The following is a 26,867-nucleotide window of genomic DNA, read 5'->3' on the forward strand; positions in this document are numbered from 1 at the left end:
GTAATCATATGATTTTTTTTCTCCTTAACCTTCATCTGTGTTCATACTAAGATTTCATTTATGAGCATAAGATAGTAATGAGTCCTGACTACTCACAAAGCTACCCCTTAGCAAACAGAAATAATTCTGCTTAGTAACAATATTAATTATTGCTAAGTTATGTGCTGTGACTGCAACATGAATTTGAAATGACTATAGTATGATTAGCATAATTGAGATGACTCTGATGCCTAAGAAGTGAACTGGAAAGTGGCTGTGCTGCTGTTTATTGTAAATGTATCAAAATGATGGTTCACTTATTCTTTTAAACAAGTTCAGAGCATAAAATAGGTGGCAACTGGAACAATGCACTAGTTCTAATTGTAGATTTTGTGAATGGCAAAATGATCATTCAGAGTTAAGATAAAAGAATCTCCTTTGATTCACTCCTATTGTTGTATGAGGTGATATTTTTCTTTATAATTTTAAATACTTAAGCAGTCCTTTTTATTCTTAAATTTTGTATGCTCTAATCATACAAAATACTATTATGAGAGGACTTTTGGCTATTTAGAAAGCATTATCAATCTACGGCCTTGAGGAATCCCGTTTTATATTTTTCATTAAGAGATTAACTATTTTAGTGCACACTAGGCACTGAATTTTGCCATGAATATTGACCTCAGAAAAAGTTTATTTTTTAAAAATATTTGTCAGTGATTGGGGACATTGTAATGTCAAAAGAGTTGGTTAAATAGTGAAATTATTTATACAATATCTAAGTTTGGTGGGTTTGCTTGGTGATAATATTCTTACATTTTAACTTAAGTATCTAAAAATAAGTGTTCATATTGAAAAAGAAAACCATTCTATTCAAAAACTAAGAGGTATCTTTGTACATGCCATCATAGTGCAGAACTGTGTGAAGAGCCTCAATGCATCCATCCACAGCTCAGTACAGAATGGAGAACACGGAAATGTAAAATAGGTGCCCTTTATTCTCCCTGTAAGTTAGAACCAGTTATTCAATTACACATTAAGACCTTCTCAGACAACCTTTATAGGTCATTCAAAAAAATAAAATAAAATTTTTGTTCCAAGTGAACTGTTATTATGAAAGCCTCAAACTTTACTCATGCACATATCCTTCTGGTAACAACCCATTACGCAAACCTGGTGGCTTACTGATTTTAAAAGTTCAGTCATTTATAGAGATAGTCTAGTTTTCGGGGCCCATATTTCAGAAATCAGGCTAATCCTTTCGGGAGTCATTCCATCCTGCACTAGCACGAAAAGGAGAAACGTGTGAGCACACGCTACAAAACGAGTCAGAGAGACATGAATCGCACAGGGAAAGACAAGTATTACGTGTACAGTTGGAATCAGCAGCAAGTGCCAGGGGAAAGGAAATGGTCCACAGCCTGGGGAAGCAGCTGGACGGGACTCCTTCCAGCCTTTCGCAGGCAAAGTTTGCAGTTAAGTGAGCTGGGAGCGGGCTGTGCAGCAGCCGAGCGCTGGGCGAGCTGGGCTCGCAGGCTCCCGCGCGGCGGAGAAGCGCAGAGGCAGCCGCCCGTGCGCCGCAGCGCGGGGAGAGGAGACTTCGCGCCGCACCCGGCTGGCCGGGGCTGACCGGGGACCCCGCGGCTGCGGCTCTCCCCGTCTCTCCCCGTCAGCTCCCGTCACCCAGCAGGCCAGAAAGGCTCTACTGAGTTTTCTTTCCGGTCTCGACTGAGGTTCAAAGATTCAGATTCTCAGCCCGGACCTTGCGCTATCCGCCCCCTCCGCTCCGCCCTTCTTGCCAAGTCCCTGCCAGCATCGCCGGGCGTGCTGTCTGCTTAACGCGCTCCGGGGATCCGCTGGCCCGTCCTCCCGTCCGAGGGGTGACCCCACATCTCCGGCCTCGGACTCCGGGTGCCCTCCCATCTCTTTGCATCGGGGCCCCTCCATTTAGTAGAAAAGGCGAGCGCGACATGTGCGCCCAGATAGGAGCGCCCTCGGCGTCCCCCATCTCCGCCCGCCGCGGGGCCCGAGGCTCCCTGGACCGGAGCCCGCACGCCCGCCGGCCCCCCAGCAGCCGCCCGTACCCGCCAGGCCGCCGGGATCGGCGATCGCTGCCCGGAGCGCGCGGAGCCGCCGCCAGCACCGCCCGCGGCCGCCCCAGGCGCGCCGGCTCTCCCCTCCCGGCGGCCCCCGCTGGGCATGCTCCGTGCGCCTCCGGGAGCCCGGCTCTCTCGGGGCCGGGATCGCTTCTCCGTGTTTTCGCGGCGGCCGAGGGGGCGCCGGGGAGGGGGGGCGGGGAGACAGTCAGCGCCCTGTTCGGCGCCCCCTCCCTCGCGCGCGGCTGCCGCACCGCAGGATGCGGGCCAATCAGGCGCCGGGGGCGGGTCCGCGGCCGTCACGCCCTCCCTCTGGGCTTATTGAGAGTTATATCAAGAAATTCAGTTCAGAGCGAGGAGAGGGAGAAGCAGAGAGGGGCAGAGGAGAAGCGGGAGAGGGAAAGCGAGCCAGCCGGGAAGAAGCGCCCCGGAGTCTCTCCAACCAGCAAGAGATGAGCAACCCGTTAGGAATTTTTCGGGCCGCTGTCACCCCGGAGAGCAGCCCGAGAAGCACCATCACCCCAACTCTGACGTTTCCTACAAGAAGTTAGAGACTTCAGCGGCGCTGACATCGGAGGGAAATGGTATGCTGGATGCTGTGGAAAATACCCCTGAGCTGGAGAAGTGCGCCTGGATGCTGTGCGTGCTAAATACCAGAAGAGCCCAGACCCCCTGGGTAATAGAGAAGGAATGTGGAGAGAATAACGACCAATCTGCGAATTTGTTCTCTGGAGTTGCTAATTTGCCAGCCCGAAGCAACACATTTCACCGGGAGGAAACGCGGTGCTGCTCCTGATTTTCTCCCCAAACGTGCTACCAGATGCATGGCTTTCTATGTGTGGGAACAAATCGTTCCTAACTGCAGCATACCGGGAAAGGGGAAAGGTTGAGGCAACTAACGTAAGTGTAAAGTTTCGCATGCACAATTGTAAATGCCGTGTTTAGATATGTTCTCGGGTGTAGACGGGGGATATTTGTAATTGGGTAGACGGTTGGGGCAGAACTCACCTACCAGGCTGTATCTGCATCCCTACCTGCATCACCCTGCCGGAACTAATCACGGGCATCAGCTAGCGTGCAGCTAATGCAGATGAGATCAGAGCCTGAGAACTGACCAGTTTTACTCAAGTGGGTGGCTGTCTGGAGCCTTGCACCCGTTTACATTGCAGTTAGGGGAGCATCTAAGCAGGAGCCTTTTAACCTGCATGATTGGGTTGCAGTATTTATGTGTGGCAGATGTTACTAATATTATAACAGAGACCAGGGTTAAGAAACTGCATTCCCCCCCCCCCCTCTCTTTTAGGCTCTGTAGAAAATATCGTGCTGTTACATGGAAATATTGCTGCGTTTCACATACACCTTGACACTCTCTTTCACCTCTAGGATATAGGAATCTTATATTATTATTTTGTAAAGTTTTAACGTGCTGGTTAATGCTGATGGGGTTAATTTGGCAACCTGGAGAAATGAGAGCAAGGTCTGGGTAAGATATTTGAAGTCTCGGTGTTGTGCTTTTAGGCAATACGGATCTGTAGTGGCCGGTGACCGTTGCTGCTGATGCTGCAGCATGTCCGATGCTTGTTTCCCGGGAAGATTGTGTTAGAAGGCAGTTGAAGAACTGGAGGGAAAGAAGGACATAGTCCTTTTAGAAGAAAAAAGAAAAAAAAGAGAGAGAGATGACTCAGTGTGGCAGAGAAGAAAACTCATCACAGTTGACATGTGACAAAGCAGTTAGCAGGAAGCACAGCTAAATACTTAGTGTTTTTCACTTCCACCTAAAAAAAAAAAAAAAAAAAAAAAAAAAGCTAAGGGAGGTGGGTTAGAAACCAGGAGGCAGGTAAGCCAGGGGGAGGGGAGGAGGAGAACAAGAATGCATGTTGTGCATTAAACGGTGTCCTGAAAAACAGTGTGGGTGAACACAGGTAAAAATAGCAGCTGTCCTGAATTCAAAAGTAGATGATTTTATTTCCTCTGGCCAAATGCAACAAGCAGGGGATGTTGAGTGTTTTCACCCACAGAGTTAACTTGCAAACAGTGGCAGCGCAAACTGCCATGTTTACTAATATGCAGTGGAAAATGTGCTGTGATGTTTCGTGACTGTGTGTCTGTTTACTGAAGAATAATATTGTCTGTACAATTGTGTTGACAGTGGCTGTCTCCAAATAAGCGATGAGATGTAATGCATCCTCCCGTCCATGCACGCTTCCTCTTGCAATTCGTGCATCCTTCCTCAGTGGGAACCTTTAAACCCTAAAATTCGGGAAAAGAAAATAAATACATTATCATGGACCTGAGGGATTTTTACCTGTTGGCTGCTCTGATTGCCTGTTTAAGGCTGGATTCCGCAATAGCTCAAGAACTTATTTACACGATTAGAGAGGAATTGCCTGAAAATGTGCCCATAGGAAACATACCAAAGGATCTGAACATTTCTCACATCAATGCTGCCACAGGGACCAGTGCCAGCCTCGTCTACAGACTGGTTTCTAAAGCTGGGGACGCCCCTTTGGTGAAAGTGTCCAGTAGCACTGGGGAGATTTTCACAACCTCCAATAGAATAGACAGAGAGAAACTCTGTGCTGGAGCCTCTTACGCTGAGGAGAATGAGTGCTTCTTTGAACTTGAGGTGGTGATCCTCCCCAATGACTTTTTCAGGCTGATCAAAATAAAAATAATTGTTAAGGATACCAATGACAATGCCCCCATGTTTCCATCTCCTGTCATCAACATTTCAATTCCAGAAAACACTTTGATCAACAGCCGCTTTCCAATCCCATCAGCAACAGATCCTGACACAGGCTTCAATGGTGTTCAGCATTATGAGTTGTTAAATGGGCAGAGTGTGTTTGGACTGGATATTGTGGAAACTCCGGAGGGAGAGAAGTGGCCGCAATTGATTGTTCAGCAAAACTTGGACCGAGAACAGAAAGATACCTATGTGATGAAAATCAAAGTAGAGGATGGAGGCACTCCACAGAAATCCAGCACGGCCATCCTGCAGGTGACAGTAAGTGATGTAAATGACAACAGGCCAGTGTTTAAGGAGGGGCAAGTGGAGGTCCATATCCCGGAGAATGCTCCTGTGGGCACCTCTGTCATTCAGCTCCATGCCACTGACGCAGACATAGGCAGTAATGCTGAAATCCGGTACATTTTTGGTGCCCAGGTCGCCCCTGCTACCAAAAGACTCTTTGCTTTAAATAATACTACTGGGCTGATCACTGTCCAGAGGTCCCTAGATCGAGAGGAGACGGCCATTCACAAAGTGACAGTGCTGGCTAGTGATGGCAGCTCCACTCCGGCTCGAGCCACCGTCACCATCAATGTGACTGATGTGAATGATAACCCTCCTAACATAGACCTCAGGTACATCATAAGTCCCATCAATGGCACGGTGTATTTGTCCGAGAAAGATCCCGTCAATACCAAGATTGCCCTAATTACAGTTTCTGATAAGGACACAGATGTGAATGGCAAAGTGATCTGTTTTATTGAAAGAGAGGTCCCATTTCACTTGAAGGCAGTGTACGACAACCAGTATTTGTTAGAGACCTCCTCTTTGTTGGACTATGAGGGCACCAAAGAATTCAGCTTTAAAATTGTTGCCTCTGATTCTGGGAAGCCCAGTTTAAATCAGACTGCCCTGGTAAGGGTTAAGCTTGAGGACGAAAATGACAACCCACCCATTTTCAACCAGCCTGTAATTGAGCTGTCAGTTTCTGAAAACAACCGGCGTGGGTTATACTTAACAACTATTAGTGCCACAGATGAGGACAGTGGGAAAAACGCAGACATTGTTTACCAGCTTGGACCGAATGCCTCCTTCTTTGATCTGGACCGAAAGACAGGAGTTTTGACAGCCTCCAGAGTCTTTGACAGAGAGGAGCAAGAGCGGTTCATTTTTACAGTAACTGCCAGGGACAATGGGACCCCTCCCCTCCAAAGCCAAGCGGCGGTGATTGTTACTGTTCTGGATGAGAATGACAACAGCCCCAAGTTTACTCATAACCACTTTCAGTTTTTTGTGTCTGAGAATCTGCCAAAGTATAGTACTGTGGGGGTGATCACAGTGACAGATGCAGATGCTGGCGAGAATAAAGCTGTGACTCTTTCCATTCTGAATGACAATGATAATTTTGTGTTGGATCCCTATTCCGGAGTCATCAAGTCAAATGTCTCATTCGACAGAGAGCAGCAGAGTTCCTACACTTTTGATGTCAAAGCCACCGATGGAGGCCAGCCACCCCGGTCCTCTACGGCGAAGGTAACCATCAATGTCATGGACGTCAATGACAACAGCCCCGTTGTCATCTCCCCACCGTCTAACACTTCTTTCAAGTTGGTGCCCCTCTCGGCCATCCCTGGCTCGGTGGTAGCAGAAGTGTTTGCGGTGGATATCGACACCGGGATGAACGCTGAACTGAAGTACACAATTGTGAGTGGCAACAGCAAAGGCTTGTTTCGGATTGACCCAGTCACCGGCAACATCACCCTGGAAGAGAAACCTGCGCCCACCGACGTGGGCTTGCACCGTCTGGTGGTCAACATAAGCGACCTGGGCTACCCCAAGTCCTTGCACACACTTGTGCTTGTTTTTCTGTATGTGAACGACACGGCTGGGAATGCCTCCTATATCTACGACTTGATTCGCAGGACTATGGAGACCCCCCTGGACAGGAACATAGGGGACAGCAGCCAGCCCTACCAAAACGAGGACTATCTCACCATCATGATCGCCATCGTGGCCGGTGCCATGGTGGTCATCGTCGTGATCTTCGTCACCGTGCTGGTGCGCTGTCGCCACGCATCCCGGTTCAAGGCAGCTCAGAGGAGCAAGCAAGGGGCTGAATGGATGTCCCCCAACCAGGAGAACAAGCAAAACAAGAAAAAGAAGAGAAAGAAAAGGAAGTCTCCCAAGAGCTCGCTGTTGAACTTTGTGACCATCGAAGAGTCCAAACCCGATGACGCGGTGCACGAACCCATCAATGGGACCATCAGCCTGCCGGCTGAGCTGGAGGAGCAGAGCATAGGAAGATTTGACTGGGGCCCCGCACCCCCGACCACCTTCAAGCCTAACAGCCCTGACCTGGCCAAGCACTACAAATCCGCTTCTCCACAGCCTGCCTTCCATCTGAAACCAGACACTCCAGTGTCCGTGAAAAAGCATCACGTGATTCAGGAACTCCCTTTGGACAACACCTTTGTCGGGGGTTGTGACACCCTGTCCAAACGCTCCTCCACTAGTTCAGATCACTTCAGTGCCTCAGAGTGCAGTTCCCAAGGAGGCTTCAAGACAAAGGGCCCCTTACACACCAGACAGGTAAACGAGCACTTCTACTGGTCTATAAGTACTGCATACAAGTGCCCAGTCAACCAGTACTAACGTGCCAGTGTGTCTGTTGTTTTGGTCGAACTTTAGCTTAGTTATAAAGAGGAAAAAAAAAAACAGAAAAAAAAACTTGACCCCTTTTTCTCTTCCTCTGAGGCTCAGTCAAGATTTTTTTTTAGAACAGCTTTGAAATTTCTGAGTTCTGAGAATTATTTAACTTCCCAGTTTGCTTCAAAAGGCAAAAGATGAAAAGAGGAAATGATTCCAAAATGTCCCAAGATAATGTTGGCTGAAGAAGAAAACCTGTCTTGATATGCCAAATTCTGCTCCTGGGGTTCCCAAATTCAAGATTTTCATATTACCTTTTCATCTGAAAAGTCACCTTCAAATCTCAAGTGTTAAATGATGTTTGAAGGGCTGACTGTAATTATATTGGAGCTGTGGTTGCTAAAGGGGTTAACTTTTTTTTTTTTTTTTAGTCTCTAAACAAGATGGTAGAATAGTAAATGTACATCAGCTGTGAAGCACATGGTTGTGGAGAGATTGCAACTAAGCCATATAGGTCCTCTTTTTGATTTCAGATGATTTTATTGTAATATAGTAAGTTGGGTATTGCATAGAAAGGTTTGCAGATTGTCCACAATGGCCAAAGTACTCTTGCAAAGAAAAAAAAAGAAGTAATGCTGTCTCCCTGATTTAACTCATTTATATAGAAAAGAATGAATCCATTGTAAATATTCTCTCATCTTAGTAACGCATAAGTGATCTGTCATAACTCATTTTATACTGTGAAATATGGCATACGAAGAGGGATTAAGAGGCTGAGAAACTCATATTTCAACCAAATCCAGAATTAGTTTTTCTTAGGTCTAATAATTCCTTGTTAATAAAGATTTAAGTGCAGCGCTGTCTAATTTATTTCACTGGTGCTTGTCTGTTGCCACGAAATTTGAGTGTCAGTAATAGCCTGTAGATGGCACTAGGGTATCATGTGCTTGCGCTGGCCAGGTGCCAATCCCGCAGTAGCAAGGAAAGGGGGGAGGGAGATATCAAGCTGGTACTACAGCCAAAGATACCTTTTTTTTAATGATAGTTGCTCTGGAGCAACTGGCATTTCAGTTCGTTTGCTTGCTCTTTTGTGATTAGCTCTCACCACACCACCTTTCTAGCATTTCGCAATCCATGTTCGATCTTTGTTGGTACTGAGTCCATCCATGGTGCTGGCCCATCTGAATTTGTTAAAAATAAGGAACATATAGATTTCAGAAAGTACAGTAAAGCAAAATAAATGTGCATGTAGTATTTATTGACAGTCATTGGTTAGTGATTGGAAATTCAAGAGTCTTCCCCCCCCAACACACACACACACCATTTGTGTGTGTGTGTGTATGTGTGTGTGGGAGTAAGGTGGGGTAGAAGGTCTTATTGAAACTCCATTTCCTTCTCATATTCTAGTGTTTATTGCTCTGGAGAAACTTTAAGATTTTGTGGTTATTTATAAAAATAATTTTGACAATGAATCACATAGATACTCCCAGATCATTCAATGTGTTGACTATAATTATACAACTAAAATATCCATTTCTTAAAGAAAAAGAACCCTAGAGCAATTTAAAGGTATATTTAGAGCTTAAATACATAGGATGAAAAGAATTAGAGTCAGTATAGAAGTTCTAGTGAGAATGTGAAGTTGAAAGATGTAACTGGAAGTTGGAATGACTTATTTTCATGTTAAATGTATCATCTTTTTAAAAGAAGCCGAAGTTTTAAAATTTAGAATATTTCTGAGATTACTAAAGGTTTATAAAAGTTGATAAATAGTTAATCATGGTAAGAAAAAGTAATTTATGAAACTACATGAGTTTAAGTATAAAATAACTATTTTAATGAAATGAAAGAAAACCGCTTTTTATTATTGACTTTTAATGTGATGCTCACTCACAATATACCGATGATATTATATGATTTGCATAATATGTTGAAAAAAGCTAACATGATTTAAACTTTAAATATAAAACAGAAATTTGTTTCCAAAGAAACATATTGATATTCTTCCCACATCACCTTTCTTTCATTTCATTGTAGCATTAATATACAGACCCACTTTTTCTGACTTTGCCCCAAAAGTTGAAACTATAGTACAGTGACGTAAATGTTAAGTGCATTTTAGCAAAGTATGGCAACGATCTTTTGTCGAGCCTAAGTTAGCCATAACAATATGTGTTTGTATGATGTCATCTTTGAAATAGGATGCTGAGTAATTCGCTAACTGGAACTGAAGTGCAATTTAGACATTTCTTGAGACCAAGTGTCACTGTTCAATTCTCATTGTAGGCATTTTGATGTTCATATGTAGCTATAATTCGCTATTATGATAAAAGCTATTGTAATGGCTTTGCTTATACCTTTTAGAAGTTTTCATGATGAGAAAGAAAAATTGTGATGTTGGAGAAAAGGAACAGTGGGAGAAAGGTGATAGCAACATGTACAATTTTTGTATGAAAAGGCATATTTTCTATGAATGAGAACATAAATCATATACTACTCTTTTAATTTTTCCCACTGAACTCTATAATTATTATCTGAAGACACTCTATTTAAAACTAAAAGGAAAACATTCTTTTTTCTTAGTTTGTTTACTTCAACTAGTGGCTTTCATACTAACTGTGCTTCTGAAGCTATACAATTTTGAAAAGTAAGATTTATTACCACAAAAGCTTTCAAAGAAATTTGTAAAGTTACATATAATCTATGAAGATTTTTAGTTGCGTAGGCTCAGATTGCTGTTAACAGGAACACCTTTCACTAATGGCGCTCATTGATGCCTGGGTAAAATGCCAGATTCTTGAGGAAGGGTTACCAAACTCAAATACTATTAATTTGTATTGTATATACAGTGGAAACATAATGTCTGACTTTTATACCTTGAGTTTGCTTGTAGCATTGATTGTTACCCGCCCCCCGACACATACACACCAAACCCCCTTGTTTTCCCTTGTATGACCCTGCAAAGGTCGTGTGAAACAACTGTAAGCCACATTCCTCATCCACTCTATTTTACTAAGCTTTTCTTTTCCTTGTGTTTAACTGATCTGTCCTTGAATTATCCACAGATTATTTTTTATGAGTTTTTGGAAGTACCCTTAGCATTCACAGATTGAGTGAAATTTCTTTTTTTTTTTTCAAGCAAGATTGTATCTTGATATGTATTCATAAATAAGTAAAGTTCATTGTTATAGAGTTAAGAGAAGGACAATATAATTAATTCCAGTAGGGCTTTAAATAATAGCAAGCAGTGGTGTATTTTCTCTAAAAGAAAAAGATGTTTTTAATGGATATGCCTTTTAAAATATGATAGTATCAAATTTTAGGCTTTCTCAGAATCAACTGTAGGGTTTCTTAAATTGGGTTATTGGGCCCTACTCCCAGAGGTCCTGCTTTGGTACCTCTGGGGTCCAGCCTGAACATTCACATCGCTGACAAGACCCTAGGTGATGCTGATGCTGCTAGTCCAGGGACCACACTTTGAGAACCACTGCCTCGGCACATTGGAAGGAGAAACGTCAGCTCGTTTCCCTCTTAGATGACCCTTTCCAGAGGACCTGTTTTTCCACAGCCCAACTCTCAGCTCACTATTGGCAGCCGTTTATTGTAGCTGGAGGCTTTATAGTAAGCTGTTTTCCAACCCAGTTGACAGCTTTAGGGAATTAATTTTCTTGGCCCCAGTGTGCTTTTTATGGGGGTATAAATGAAAATGTTAAAGGGGAAAAAAGTGACCTGTTTACATTTGACAACTTCTTCCAGTCCTGAAATAATCTGTGATAGCTGCACTAGAGTTTGGTTCTGGGTAAACAGTCATGTTTCATTTTCTAAATGAAATGCTCATTTTAGAGCGTAAACATCCTTACTTTACTTTTCATAATCTAGAGTAAGTATTTGCTAGTATATACTTTTGTGTGCATATTGAAGAAATTATACATTGAAAATGTGTATGCATGCTGTTCTCAAGTGTATACATGTACTTTCGCAGTATAAAGGGAATTGCTTCTATTCCCAATCATTTAGAGATACTATATTACATTTATGATTACTTTTCATTTTTGAGTAATCCCACTACAACCACTACTGAAATGCTGTTATGTCATGTAAAGTGCGCAAGACAGTCATAGAATTGCTATTTAGAAGTGTGAGAAAGAAAAATGCAATTGAAACTGAAAGAGGAAAATGTTAACTAATGCGAGGCTAGCAAAAACTTGAAGATATTTTAAACTACGAAATTTTGCAATATATTGTGATGCTTGAACACAGGTGGCATTTGGAGAAAAATTACTCACCAAATTGCAAATTATATTTAAACTGTTACCAGTTGTTGGTTTTTCTTTCTACTCCTTCCTTTTGGCTAAGTGCTCTTAGGATCATGGAATCTGTTTATGAGATAGAGGATACCCAGATCCCTTAGATAATGATTCAGGAATCTGAAACATGGATGGGCCACTAATTCAAACTGGCTACCTTTCCTCTTGGGTTTGTGAGTCAAATATTTGATATTTTTCACAGCTTGCTACACCTAAGCTGTAAAATTTAAGATAACTTTTAGTATGTCTTGCTAATAACCTTAAGGAGGGTCAAATAAAAAATTGCCACTCTAGTAAGCATAACCGTGCCTACAGATTCCTGAACATTTATTCATATAGAGAAAATACATTTCTGTAGTCAAAATATTCTATTATCTTGTTTTCTAAATTCTGTTGCAATTATTTCTATATATAGAAACACTGTCAATGGATGTTCCCTGAGTTTCAGATGAGTCATCCTTATGGTGTCGCAGAACAGGCTTTGGCATCATTATTATTGCCTTGTAAAATATTGTACTTGAAATAATGTTATATTCTTATGGCATATGCATAGTGCTATTAGTTAAATATTCAGCCTCTCATAATAGCACAAATTAAGTTAAAGTATGTGAAATAGTAAAAAAGAGAGAATCTACATTTAATGAAAAATGTCACATCTCAAATCAGGTTTCTTCATAACCAATTGGAGATTATTTTGACTCTTGGAGTTTCATTTTCATATTGAATTTCTATAGATTACACTCAAAATATTACAAATGCCTTCTTAATTCGTTCACAGTACATTATTTTACATGGTAGTACTAAGGTATGAAAGTGATACCATTTTTTTCTCATAAGCTCTGTGTCCACAACTATTTTTATTTAGACTTTTTGACCTCTAATTTTGTTGTTGTTGTTGATGTTGTTGTTGTTGTTGTTGTGGGAATGCAGAAATCTACTATGTGCTGGAAGTTACAGTGGTTGTGTTGGTAGCAGTACCAAACTGGGTGTTTACAGGAAAGAGGCTGTGTCAACTGCATTGTTCTTTTTTAGTAAAATTTCTCAGTTTGACTTTGTCAGAGTTGAACTCTTAGCTTACGTATAGTTAAAAGGAACAAAAGCAAAACGGAGTCATGAATTGTTTACCACTTTTCTTAAAATCTTGGAGTAAGCTTTCTCTGAATTTAGTCTGGTGTTTTCTGGAATGGGATCCTTTATTAAGGCTATAAATTAGTCTCTTGGTAATATTAACAAATAAGTTAATGTCTTACAAATTTAACATAGTTGGAAACTAAGTTAGGATTATTTAATGTAGATTTTTAAGGTTTGGATTTCTTGATAGCGAATTTTATGTTTATTATACTTTCCAGAATTTGTTACATATCAGGGTCTCAAAATGTATATCAGGTTTTTTGAAATATGACTCTAATCACAGGCCAGATATACTAGTACTGAGAATTTGCAAATGTAAGTCAGCAAGGGGCTTACTCTAAAGTTTTCAGTGTCTGGAGGCAAATGGGAGTCAGCCACTCAATAAGTAATTGTGCTAATGTGCTATGGCCCTTGTAATAATTAGTGTCCCCAAATCTGCATCAGATCACAAAAGCAAATCCAAATGTAGAAATATAATCCCTCATGTACATAAGGAGATATACTTTGCTGTTAAGATTTCCTTAGTTGTTTCAGAAAACTGTTAACTCTGTCAAACATTTCATTTGGAAAGGAACACATGCTTTTTACCTTTGTTTGATACAAACCTACGGGGCTGTCAGTCATCAGAAACATAGAACATATATTACCATGATTGACATTTTGGTTTTGATTTCTATTCTTTTTTTCCCTAAATCAAGATTCATTAAAATGTGAAATTCCTAAATTTGTTAAACAGCTACCCTTCCTTAGCAGTAAGGAGTGATTGGAGGAAGAAATTTGGAAAACAACCCATATGCAATCTCTCCCACTCATGTTTTCCTCTTATAGACAGATGTCTCCTATAGACAAGAATAGTGGCAGAACCTCTGGAATTTTCTGAGCTATAATATAACTTTAGGATATTCACTAGGGATCTGTATTTGCATGCTTATTCATCATCTAAATGCATTTGGAAATATCCCCCCCCCCCCAATTTTTAACACTTTGATTGATTGCAGTGCTATGAACACATATCACATTTAATCTGATGGACTTGGCACCACCTGTACAGCTGGGAGTGGTGGGATATACAGGGTGTCCCAGAAAATGTATACACACTTTAAATACTTATAAAGGCAGTGCTTATTAAAATACATTTCATTTTCAAAATTGAGCTATCAGCAGTTAAACTGTGTATACATTTTTTGGGGGGACACCCTGTGAGCACAGGCAAGATCGTTGAGGCACATTTGAATGATTCTAGTCATATTACATTAATTATTCTTGAGAAAATATCTGAAATTAATCTATCTTTTATTGAAAGTCTACTACAGCCTTACCACTCATGAATTTATATAGATTTGTAATGTGGGCCGCAGGAAAGAACAGAAATATGGTCAGTTTTAGCATGTTTGCATATCTTATATTTTAACATTCATCCACAGTTTGTCTTTCTATCTGGACCATCTCTGCATTTTTGTATTACACTGCTTTGTTAATATCCAGTCTGTGGCCTTTTTCAGTCTGTTAGCAGTTGATTAAGAAATACTCTAATCCCTTCCAGGATATTGAGAAACTAATGGATTGCAGAGTATTTGGGTCTTTAAGCTTCAATTGTAAATGGTATGAAGAATTGTCATTGAGCTGATATTTGCATATATCTCTCCCAGTGCTAGTTACTTTGCCTCCTTTTTTTGTCTGCTTAATCTTCAGTTTTCATTCTAAGGATATTTTAGTTGGAAATAAGCATGCCTGTGATAGAAATTTGGGATTCACCTCTAAATGAATGCCATCACAGACAGCAAAGTTCTGGCACATTCTGCATAGATCTGTATGAACACAGTGAACCCTTCATAAGCCCTTAGATTGCAGGAAATTGGTGCTGAAAATTAAGTGAGGTTTTAAAGATTTGCAAAGTAGAGAGCTTTGTATAAAGCTGGTATTGCAGGTGCCTATTAAATATGAAGTAAAAGCTTTGTAATACAACTAGCTAACACATTTCCTTCCACATTAGAGGGATTTATAGCCTGGGGAATTAGTCTTGCCTATTTTCTCCAAATACAGAAACACTGGATATGTCTGAAAGAATAAAAATCTAAATGCCTGTATAATGAACAGATTTGCTCCGTGATGACTCGAGGCATTCAAGGTAGACAATGCATACTTACCTACTTACCTGTGGCACCCTGATGCCCATAATCTGGTCTTCACCTCTCCTGAGAAGAGACTCTCAATCACATGTAGACACTCCTCTAAACATAAATCAGATGAAAACCTTTGGTGTCTATAAAACTCTAGCATTACCATAATGAAGAGGGCTGGCTACTACGTGAGTGCTTTGATCCTCAAAGGAATTGCTTTGAATCATTTCTCACTGTATTTTTAGAATTCCTCTTTGCTCCGTTTGTAAATAGTGTGTATTTGTAGCACAGCATTTCATTACAGACTTACATGGGTTTCAATATATTTACCTTTATGACAGTGTAGTAAAATGCCTTGCGTTTCTTAAATGCTTAATGTTTTTGGCCCTGTTAGATATAAATGGGTGGAAATAGCCATGCATATTTTTAAATGACTTTACAATCCATGGATTTTTGCTTACTGGAAAAAGTATATAATCCCCGTGCAGTCCACAGTGGATACAGGGGGCTTGCTGAGAATCATCAGAGATGATTGATTTTGAAAACAAAATAGTTTTTGTGCAAGACAATGGCTACCACAAGTCGGTAAGTGAGTTTTTTTGTGTTTATTTTTCTCTCTCATTAAACAAACCTCAATGAGGAGAGCAATGGGAACACAGAAGGATATATAAAATGAAGCTGTATCTTTTATATAAAGAAAATGCCTTCTGCTGACAGTAGTTCTACAGTAGATCTTTTCGTGAGAGAAAAAAATGCTGGTGCTTTTTCGGATTCTGAGAATGCAACCAATCTGTGCCTCTGTGTGATAGCAGCTGCATGCTGAGGACTTTCAAATACACAGCTACACAGGGTTCTGCAGGAAACTTTTTGTAGAAGGTGCAAGTGACAAATGGAGACAAACTGAAGTGAGTTCTGAGTTGTGAGTTGATGTCCTCCTGTGTCATATATTCATGTCATCGAACCAATTTTCACATTGGAAGCCTAGAAGCACAATAGCCTTTTCTCAGTTTGTCAGCTGTGAACACACCTGGATTGGCAACTTTTCTCAGCTCCATTTCTTGTCATTCACTAGGTGGACTGTATTCACGTGTGTTTCTTAATACACAGCTGCTTTCTCAGTTTATGGATAAATCAAAGACTTTATTGATTTTAGAAAGAGAGAGAGAGAAAGAGAGAGAGATTTGTTGTTCCACTTATTTATGCATTCATTGGTATGGACCCTGACCAGGGATTGAACCTGCAACCTTGGTATATGGAGATGATACTTTAATCAACTGAGCCACCTGACCAGGTGTCTTGATAGATTTTTAAATGACACAAACTTGTTTCTGCATATATTTTCTCAAAATTTTTGCTCAAAAATATCCATAAAGTTTCAAATAAAATGCTAACAATGTGTTCTTTCTTCCTATAAATAGCAAGTCTCTATATTTTTCCTTTGCAACTTTAAAATTTGGTTTTACTTACTGGTATCATTTTCAAAGTTAAGAAATAATGTTAAGTTTAACTATATAGATTGATAATGTTTCAATGTATTCCCAATCCATTCAAATTTCCAACATAGACATTAGACTTTTATGAAAATACTTTTTTTTTGCTGCAAAATTGAAATGAGTATCAAATTCCATTGACCTGTAGTAAAAAACAGGCACAGTCTTTAAGGATATGTGAGTTTGACATGAACTCATTTTCATTTTTGGTCTTGACAGCAAAATCTTCTGCCAAGAAGAGACAGCAAAACACACATTGAATTCATTGATGATTTTTTTCCCCCAAAATGGTAATAATTAAGCAAAATCATTTTGACACCTAAAGTCTCAGTTTTAGACAATTAAATTCTGCTTCCAATAAGGGTTATTGCCTTCTGAAGCAACACTAGAAGCAACATTCCTCAGGCATTAAACTATTCCTGCAGGACCATCCTCTCCAGCCCATGCACTATCATCTCCCCACCCCCACCCCAGCATATATTCAGGATTTTTCAAAACACTGCCCCAGTTCCTCATGATCTTTCAGTTTCAAATGGCAGCCCAGTCCAATCAAATACTGGCATATCATAACCTAAAGCTTATAATTCAGGAGAATATTAAAAAGTCCCTTAAAGTAAGAGCCTACATCTTACTTATCTTTGTATTTCCAAGACCAAACCTACAACATTGCCTAGAAGAGTAAACCTAGTGGACATTCACTAATCTGAGAGATCAGCTGATACTGGAATCATACTTTATGTATGTATAGTATTTCCATTTATTTAACCTCTAAAATAACCATAGAAAGACTAAATTACCATTCTTATTCAACTTATGTAGAAACTGGGAATCAGAAAATGGTTTTCCAAGTCACATGACTAAAGCCAGTGGCTTTTATTTTCGGTCTAGAGCCCTGTCTCTACACTGGTATTTCTTACCCATATGTGGCCTGTTTTTATTTGTAAGACACTCTTCTTAGACCAGATATGAGTTTGAAACGTTTTCTTTATCAGGTACATTATTTGTGTTGGAAAGGACTGCAGGCCATTTATTAAAAACCCATATTACAAAGAAACTCAGTACACCCAAAACTGTTCTCCACAGGTAACCCCCCAGTAAACTAACTCTGGAGCATTCGATTACATGAAAGTGTGGTGAGCATATGACACACAACAGCTGTTCTGGATGTGTTGCTGTGACAGAGGCCAAATGTATAAAGTATATATGGAGAGAGTTCTGAATGTTTGATTTCAGTTGTTGTCCCTATCATCCTGTACAGCAGCTGAAAAAAGGTCTAATTGGATTTAAGTGTGTGTGTGTGTGCGCGTGCGTGCGTGCTCTCCAGTATAAGAAATTTTGTTCTCCCTGGCACCCCTCCATTCATATCTCTGGAGGTCCAGTGAAGGCCATCTAATCCTGTTCCTATAGGTGAGCAAGTATAGGCATTCTTAGACTTGATATTTTGTCATTTTGATCTTTTAAACAGTAAAATATAATTAACATTTTGTGTAATTTATCAGTGTCTTGGCTGATCATTCCCGAATATAGGTCAGAGAGAGAGGAGCAAAGAATCAGAGAGAGAGAGAGAGAGAGAGAGAGAGAGAGAGAAGCAGAAGTTAGAAAACTGCTAATTCTAACGTACATAAATACACTCTTCTTTCACTTGAGATATTTGTGGTTTCCATGTTCTCCCTCATTTTTTGCACACCACTGTGTCTGCTCAGCCTAACATCTTTCTTCATATCCGGATACAATGGGAAGGGAAACGGCGACTAAATAAACAGGATCTGGTTCCTTCTCTTCCAAGCCTCCTCATCCAAAAATGTTACTTAAACTTTTGATACTTATATTATGGAGTGATTAATTTTAAACATAATGGTCAATGTATTTACTTTGATATCTGCTTAATAAAAATAGTGTTTTGGAGGAGAAAAAAGCCATCATATTAAAGTTCCCTTAATAGAATTTTGAGCCATCCAGACACCCTGGAATCACATATGAATTCTATAAAAAGAAGCAAAATAATAATTGAGTAGTGACTAAAGCAGTGTCTAGCTACTATATTAATTTTAGAAAGATACGTTTGGTGTCTAATAGAACTCATAGTAATAGTTTCTCAAGACTCAAATAGACCTTTGAGATTATTTGGCCTATTTAATTCATTTTCTAGATTTAAAAAAAAAAGAGACTTCAAAAAGTAGTTTGATATTTGCAGTAAAAAATATGACTTAATGGACTGCTCCTTAAAAACCATGTGACATTAGGTGCATCAGTTAAATGCACTGGTCCTTGCTCTTTGAAGTGAGCAGGTACTGGGGTACATGTAAATGCCTGGCTCCTAGTAGGCAGATCCTAAAAGACAACAACATGTTTTTCCACCTCCTTGGTAAGGAGGCCACCTTACCAACTGACAGAGGTGCCCTATTTCACTTAAAGCATGTTCTCTTAGTTTGGTGTTTGGTGGTTTTCTGGGATCTGCGTTTTATTTTATTTTAATTTAATTAATTAATTAATTAATTATTATTATTATTATTATTGGTTACCCCTCACACAAGGATATTTTTTCATTGATTTTTAGGGAGAGTGGAAGAGAGAGGGAAAGACAGAGAGAAATATCGATGTGAGAGAAACACATCAATTGGTTGCCTCCTGCACGATCCCTGATCAGGGTCTGAGTCAGAGGGGAGCCTGCAACCAAGGTATGTGCATTGACTGGAATGGAACCCGGGACCCTTTGGTCCATAGGCCGATGTTCTATCCACTGAGCAAAACTGGCTAGGGCATATTATGTCTTTTTTTAATAAGCAAGATATCTCTGTCAATATGCTTTAGGTTTAAAATACTGTTTATTGATTATATAGAATTTCTGAAAAGTTGATCTTTGTAACAGCATCAGTATATAGCAGATAGTGTGTGTGTGTGTGTGTGTGTGTGTGTGTATAATCTTAGTCCCTATTGTTTCACTTTTGTATAATTGCCTCATCTTTTATTTTGGGTTTTCACAATATTCATTAGCATATTTAAATTATTCTGCTTCTTTTGGTATTTGTTATTAAATTACTTCCTTGTTGGTTCCCATAGGGACACCACCCGTCTGGGGATTTTCACCTTATACATCACTCCTATTACAAAACAACATATAAAAGAGTGAATCTGTTTCACAGTCATAGTTAACACAGCTGGAGCCATTTGAAACCTGCTGGCTTTTGCTTCCAATTATTTCATAGACTAGAAAGCATTTCAGTTGAAGGAATGGCATCCATGGTGTAATCAAACTAGTTAAAATGTCTCGGGGTATTTGGATCATATTTCTGGGACTCATCAAATTTTTGCCAGAAGCATAATACCCAATGTTTTCTTTAACTTTTTTCATATTTTAAAATATGTTCATTATAAGTTTTAATGTTTGAATATGCAAGTTTATAATGTTTAGGTATGTGGGTCGCATAACATAAATTAGATCCAAAATATAAAAATAAAACACAATGTTATTGTACCTGGAAAAATTCTTTTTCTTTAAGTCCTGAGCCTAAGATCATTGCCTTATAGCTGAAATCATCAAGATAAAGTTAATGGTTTGGATTAGGAGTAAAATATAGTGAGGATTTGTTATTAACTTTATCAACTAAAGAAATAGATGTAGTCACATTTCAATTGGTCTCTTTGTGACTGCGATGGTAGAAATTAAATTTTAAATTTCTTATTAACCATTGCTACACTCTCAGTGTGAATCAATTGTTTTTGGATTGGCCTTTCGTTTAGTTCTAATTTCATATATACACAGTGACTCAATAAGAAGGACTTTAAAATAAAACAAACAATGACAAGAAAACTCTTTGTGCTTGGAAAGACTTAAACAGATAAAACATGGCGAAGTAATGTGATTTCCTTTAGACTACTGCTTGTTTTATGCTAAGTTATGATATCTATTTTACAGCATTAGGATGCTGAGCAGAGTGGAGACATAGTATGGGTGTGCCTTGGGTATCAGACCTCATGGAGTTGTAAGGATTATAGCATGACATATAGTATATGTTCAATAAATTCTACTTAAGCCCACCACAGGGGCAAGCATGAAGATGGTCAGGCAAAATGAGGTTGTTAAACATATTTTAAATGGCAAGAATTAGGTTTTAAGGATTTGAATTTATTGTTTTATTTGAAATACTTTGCATTCTCATGGCATCAAATATATATATAATACATGTAGCTAAATATAAATTAAGATGGCCACCATTTTATGTTGTTCATATCAACCATATCTTCTATTAACTCTTAGACTGCAGAGGTAATTATGCAACCCAGGAAGTTTATGTAAATTCCAGTTCACATAATGACCAAATACTTATTATATGAAGAGAATTATATTTCTTGTACTGTACCTTTAAAATCTTGATTTTTCTCATTTAGCAATGTAAAAGACTTTTGCTGCCTGCTGAACTTTTATCTTATTTGGACTCTTATCTTACTTGGGCTCTAGCCTGACATCTAGCTAGACAATATCCATTCAGTCTTATCACTAGACTACTGAACCATATTATATTATCCTTAATGGATACTAAAACTTACTCCAGAATTATATCCTATAGTTTTAAATGCATATTCTTTTAAAAAATTCTCTGACATATAACTATGATTTTTTTTCTGCTGCCAAAGAACTGTAATATGATCCACTGATATATGCAAATTAGTCTCTTTTCTTATTAACTCTCTTATTCAATAGACATCTATTGAGTAACTGCTATGATCTAGGAATGGTGTTAGAAAATGGAAATTAAAAAAAATGAATACGACATCCTTGCTTTAAAAGATCCCAGTGGATGTTAAACACAATACTTTTTTCTTCTTGGAATTCATATATATATATATATATATATATATATATATATATATATATAATCTTGTTTTTAAATTGATGTCATCATTTTCCTAAAATATATTTTTTAAAGTCTCTCCTTTTTTTAACTAGTACTGAAGACTTGTCTTTTCATTAGGGTAATAAAATTCTAAGATCTATTACTCTAATTATAAGAATGCCAAGTTTAAATTTATCCTTTGGTTAATTTAGAGGGAAATATACTTTTTCATCCTTAAAATCTCACTTCTTCTGCAGGCAAAGGTGTTAATAAAATATAGTTGCAAGTAAAACTTCATTTTTTTTTAACTATATGAGATTAGAATATTTGATACCTTAAAAAATAATTTTAAAAACATGGCATACATTGATAATGTTGAATAATAACCCAAGGTAAAAGACAGTGTTCTATTAAAATGAAGTTCCACTTATTTAAGGATCCTTTAAAAAGGGCATTCTGAGTCATGGTAGTCTGCAAAAGAATGTTCAGCCTTCACCCTTTGAAAAGACATAACCTTAACATAGACTTGGAACATGGATGTTAAACTCTGGCTAGAGTAAATGTTTGATTTAATTGGCTTTTACCTCCAGATGGTGCTGATTTGGGCAAGTCCATTTTCTTATGAATATTCATCACACTAGTTCAATGACATAAACATTGAAAGTAGAGACCTTTGTCATATATAATTTTTTTCTTAAATTGAAAAATTTTCATATCCTGAACATTTTGTTTCTTTTAATTATAACAGGAAAAGTTATAATTGGGCTTTACATTTCAGGCAAGACAATGTTGTTTTTAACTTAATAATTTCTAAACACTAATAATGTACATTCGTACGAGTGTTTATATGAGTAGGTCATTTCAAAATTTCAACATAATATTGAAGTGAAAAAAATCTTTGTATTTTTGAAAAATAATGCATTTAATACTTCACCTGCACATGTTTGTGCAAAACTACTTTTAAGATACATTTTTACTGCTGGAAAATGTAGTACTTTAATTGCATTTAGGCTTCAGTGATAATCATCAAGCCAGTGCCAAAAAGATCTTTCCAACTTTTCTGTGGCTACTTAGGCAACTATTTCCCACGTAATTACTATAATGTAAATGAAGTACAAAATTGAAACCTGGCAAAATGTGTAGATCTCAGGAATAAAATGTATAATAGCACTTGCTAAATATATTGATGAAAATATAAGCAGTCTTTTGGAAATAATAAATTTATTTATATGACCAATCATTAACTAAGTGTAATCCACTGTCCAATAATGTGAAAATATGGACAGTTGGAAAGCTAATATAGACCCAAGCAGCAGGATATATTAAGCATAGTAAAATCAATACATTTAAATAAAAGTTGGTGTATAAATCACATGAGTGTTACACTTAATAATCAATTGCTACATAAAATTAGAACTGTGGAAGTATCACAATTACCATAGTGACAATTAACTTGATGTTTTTACATAGTTTAAATTCGTTGCTTAATATGATTTCTATAAGTGACTATTGCATTACTTTATTAAAAAATAAATTAGTTGGAGTTATTAAAATAAAAACTTGGATTTTCCTATTTTCAAAACTTTTCTACACATTGCTTTCTAATTTGTTTGCAACAATAATATCTATTCAAAACCATACTTTGCTAAAATTTCACTTAGCATCTTGAGATTTAACTTTTCTCATTGGAAAATTGGATTTTGGATTTAGCTATTTTTTAATACTTATTATTAGAAATAGAACTACAAGCTTTTGTTAATCACTTAGGGAAACATCAGTCTTTGTCAGGATTCCTCTTTCCACATAACATCCCTGGACCTACTTCTTTCTATCAACAGTTGATATATGTTCAAACAGTAGCAATTAATGTTAACATTGGCTCAAGAAAAACAATTACAAAGTGAATCATACAGTTCAGGCTCTCTTGACAATGAGCGATTTGCAATATTTTCATTGTTTGTATGATCTCTGTTATCACACTCTTGCATTAGTGTTGATAACACAGCGTTGCCTTTATCTTCTTTGCGGTCTCTGCCTGATTAATTTTTCCCTTCTGAACTAGAAAATTAATTATTCTTCTTCAAAATCAGAAATCACAAAGCAGAAAAATTACAAAACCTCAAGTAGATTATTGGTGTTTATAGTTTGATTGAAAAACTGTCAACTTAAAATAGTATGTAGTTACCATATTTTTATCAGTAATATTACATTAGTTATATTTGATTGTTTTCCATAGTAAAGCATTACGATGAATTTAGTATTTCAACTTTTGTGAATATTGGAGAATTCCACATAGTATGAGGATGATGTGTAAATATAGTTTTTAAAATGTCAAACAGTGGTAATTTTGATTGATGATTCATTTGTTATCAGGATAAGTCTTAGAAAAGCTAATTAAATCTAATAATGCTCATTGAGTTTATTGGCAGCCTGCTCATTCAAAGACAAAATAGAATTAATTTGAAGAAATAATGTAAATAATCAGAACTGTCAATCTATTGCTGAAGGGAAAATCAAGTTTGTGATTAAAGGGACTGAATTGAAAATTAGCTAAAGTAGCCCCCAGATATACCAACTGAAGGTCAAACAAATGCTAGTTGCTTATTGGAACATAAATAAAGTTAGGACTATGTTCTGCCAAAGCAGAGCCCACCACATTTTCTCCAGAGCACTGCAGAAACAGGGCCCTGCAGGGTGGTTCTGAGCTGGACAGTAGCCTAGAATGCTTACTCCTCTAATATCTTGTGCTATCAGAACCTTAAAATTTGTTTGCATTTAGTACTACTTATTGTATTGTGTTATTTCATCTTGTAAAAATCTTTGAAAACCCAACTCTATTGGTCTTTTGGTGGAAGATTACAAAAAGACTATTTTACACTGTAAGTGGATGGGTTTAGGAGTTAGCTTGCAACTTTGGCAAGCTAATATAGATGGAGGAGGTGTAATTTTAAAAATGGCACATGTTGGCCACAAGACACTCCCCCCCCCCCTCCCGCCCGGATTAATCAGCCTCATCTTATGCACTTATCCTAAATGTGCAGCAACAAAGATGCCTTCCTTAACCATATGGCTATGTGCACATGATACATTTTCTAAATATGCATTCCATGGAAATAAGGTCATTTGGAATTTTATAAGTGAAAAGTATTTCAGGACTAGAGCCTCAGGATCCTTATATCAGAAGCTTTGCTTGTAGTTGCTAAGCAATACTGCCTTTATGATTGAACTTGTATTTAAAAATATAAAATTGTGGCACATCACTGAGACACAGTGGTGCCAAAAATAAATTATTTATTTAAAGTAAGAAAGGATAGCTGAGGTCTAATATAATGTGTGTTTTTTTCGATTCCTTTAATGTGCAGATTTTACCACTGAGCATGTGGCATGATGATAAAACCATACCTGCGGCACGTGCGGTTCTTTGCACTTTACAATGAACCTTCACAGACAGTACATACTAAGGAAAGTAATAGCATTTGTATCTTTTATACAATAGGATTCCAGTAGTGATTTTAGTAGTGAATTTCAAACATTCTGCTCATCTCCAAATATATCAAACATGTTGTGATAGTCCTTTTAAAAAGAACCCAACACGAAACAAAACAAAAAACTACTCCCTCCTTATATCAGACTAGAGGCCCGGTGCACGAAATTCGTGCACTGGGACAGGGGCGGGGGAGGTCCCTCAGCCTGGCCTGTGCCCTCTCACAGTCTGTGACCCCTTGGGTGATGTCCGCCTGCCAGCGTAGGCCTGGTTGGGCCTAAGCCAGCAGTCAAACATCCCTCTCGCATTTTGGGATCGCTCTCTCCTTATCACTCGGCTTGCTGATCCTTAGTGGTGCTGTGGAAGTGGGACAGGCTCCCACCACCACCACTGAGCTCGCCAGCTGTGAGCCTGGCTTCTGACTGAGCAGCACTCCTCCTGTGGGAGTGCAGTGACCAACAGGGGGCAGCTCCTGTATTGAGTATCTGCCCCCTGGTGGTCAATGTGCATCATAGCAACTGGTCATTCTGGTTGTACTGCCATAACAGTCACTTAGGCTTTTATTATATAGATAGGAAGGGATCTAGAAGAGGGGGAGGTCAAACTCTGATAATGAAAAGATCTCTCCTCCCCACTAGAGTACTTCTTTTTCTTTCTTTTCCAAATTTTTACTTCGGCCCCTGTTCCTGAGTTGGGAGAAGCAGCAACCACCTCTTCACAAACTTGCCATTTAAGATCAGCATGGGCCTTCCCCCAACCTATTTGTAATGCACTGAGAGAACACATCTTCACATCGAGTTAGATGCATGTAAAATAAGTTATTTTATAGTTTTGTTTTGTTTTGTAACACTTTAGCCCTAGAACAGGTTTTCCAGGTTTTTTTTACCTGCAGCCACAAAAAGTATCCAGTAATTTTATCCAGCTCTATAAATACACCTTATTTTATTACTTCTTAATGCCTCCTTGCTTAAAACTCTAATAGGTGGTAAACACTTGTCAACCACATGTTGGACTTTGAATATCTCCTTTAAATCTGAGAACTCCAGAGAACCATTTCGGCCACATAGCCTAATATAATTTGTTTATCATGGATTATGTTAATGGGTACACTTTGTTAAAACTTCTAGGTGAGAAAATTGCAGTTTTAATTTGAGGCTTAAAATGAAATAGATGAGCATTATGAATGCGCAGCTTTTCCTATTTCATTTGGCAAAAGAAATTGATTCTTAAAGTGGCATGCTAACCTTTTTGTCCGTTATGTGTCATGAATGCTATTTTTATTTAGAACACAAATTCTATCACTGTTCTAGAGAATAAATAAAAAACAAAAAACAGATCTGCTCTTTGAAAAAAGAGTTTCTTGATACGAGACAAGCAGATGCACATAATTCCAAAAGCCTATGGTTTGGAAGCTTGCATTGCTTATGTTTTGATTGTGTGGACTCAGTTACCATTTAAAGCTTTGTTTGATTTTGGAGCAGCAGCTTTTTTTTTTGATGACCCTTAGCTAATAAGCTTTAATAAGCAGAAACATTTCAATTATTCTGATTAAAGAGCTGTGTTGAACATGCTGACCAAATGTAGATTTTATATTTTTAATTAGACACCAAGAATTTGGTAAGAGCATAATTTTATTTAGATCAACCATTGAGAAAGCTAAGTTCACCGGTTAGTTAATGAACTACAGTGACAGGATTTCCTTCATTTAAATTATTAAGGTAAGATCTTAGAAAAGCATAATTCTTTTTTTTTTTTAAATATATTTTATTGATTTTTTACAGAGAGGAAGGGAGAGAGATAGAGAGTTAGAAACATCGATCAGCTGCCTCCTGCACATCTCCCACTGGGGATGTGCCCACAACCCAGGTACATGCCCTTGACCGGAATTGAACCTGGGACCTTTCAGTCCGCAGGCCAATGCTCTATCCACTGAGCCAAACCGGTTTTGGCTGAAAAGCATAATTCTTAAATATGAACTTATAGATCTACAGGCAAATTTACTTTGAACTCAATAACTTGCAAGGATATAATAATTTTGCCAGTTTATT

General features: G+C 38.4%; 1 protein-coding gene across 10 annotated transcripts in view; it reads left to right on the plus strand.

The window, feature by feature from the left end:
- The first annotated feature begins 2,890 nt into the window (after nt 1-2,890).
- Nucleotides 2,891-26,867, plus strand: part of LOC139006587 (protocadherin-9) — a 929,214-nt gene continuing 905,237 nt past the window's right edge. For all 10 annotated transcript variants that reach the window (XM_070408966.1, XM_070408970.1, XM_070408967.1 and 7 more), the window contains exons 1-2: nt 2,891-2,975; nt 4,225-7,395. In XM_070408966.1, the coding sequence (XP_070265067.1) occupies nt 4,360-7,395 (3,036 nt within the window). In that variant the 5' untranslated portion in view covers nt 2,891-2,975; nt 4,225-4,359. The remainder of the gene's footprint in view (nt 2,976-4,224; nt 7,396-26,867) is intronic.

The sequence above is a fragment of the Myotis yumanensis genome, unplaced genomic scaffold (assembly GCF_028538775.1).
Source record: "Myotis yumanensis isolate MYYU_CA2020_CCGP unplaced genomic scaffold, mMyoYum1.0.hap1 SCAF_3, whole genome shotgun sequence".
Classification (NCBI taxonomy): domain Eukaryota; kingdom Metazoa; phylum Chordata; class Mammalia; order Chiroptera; family Vespertilionidae; genus Myotis; species Myotis yumanensis.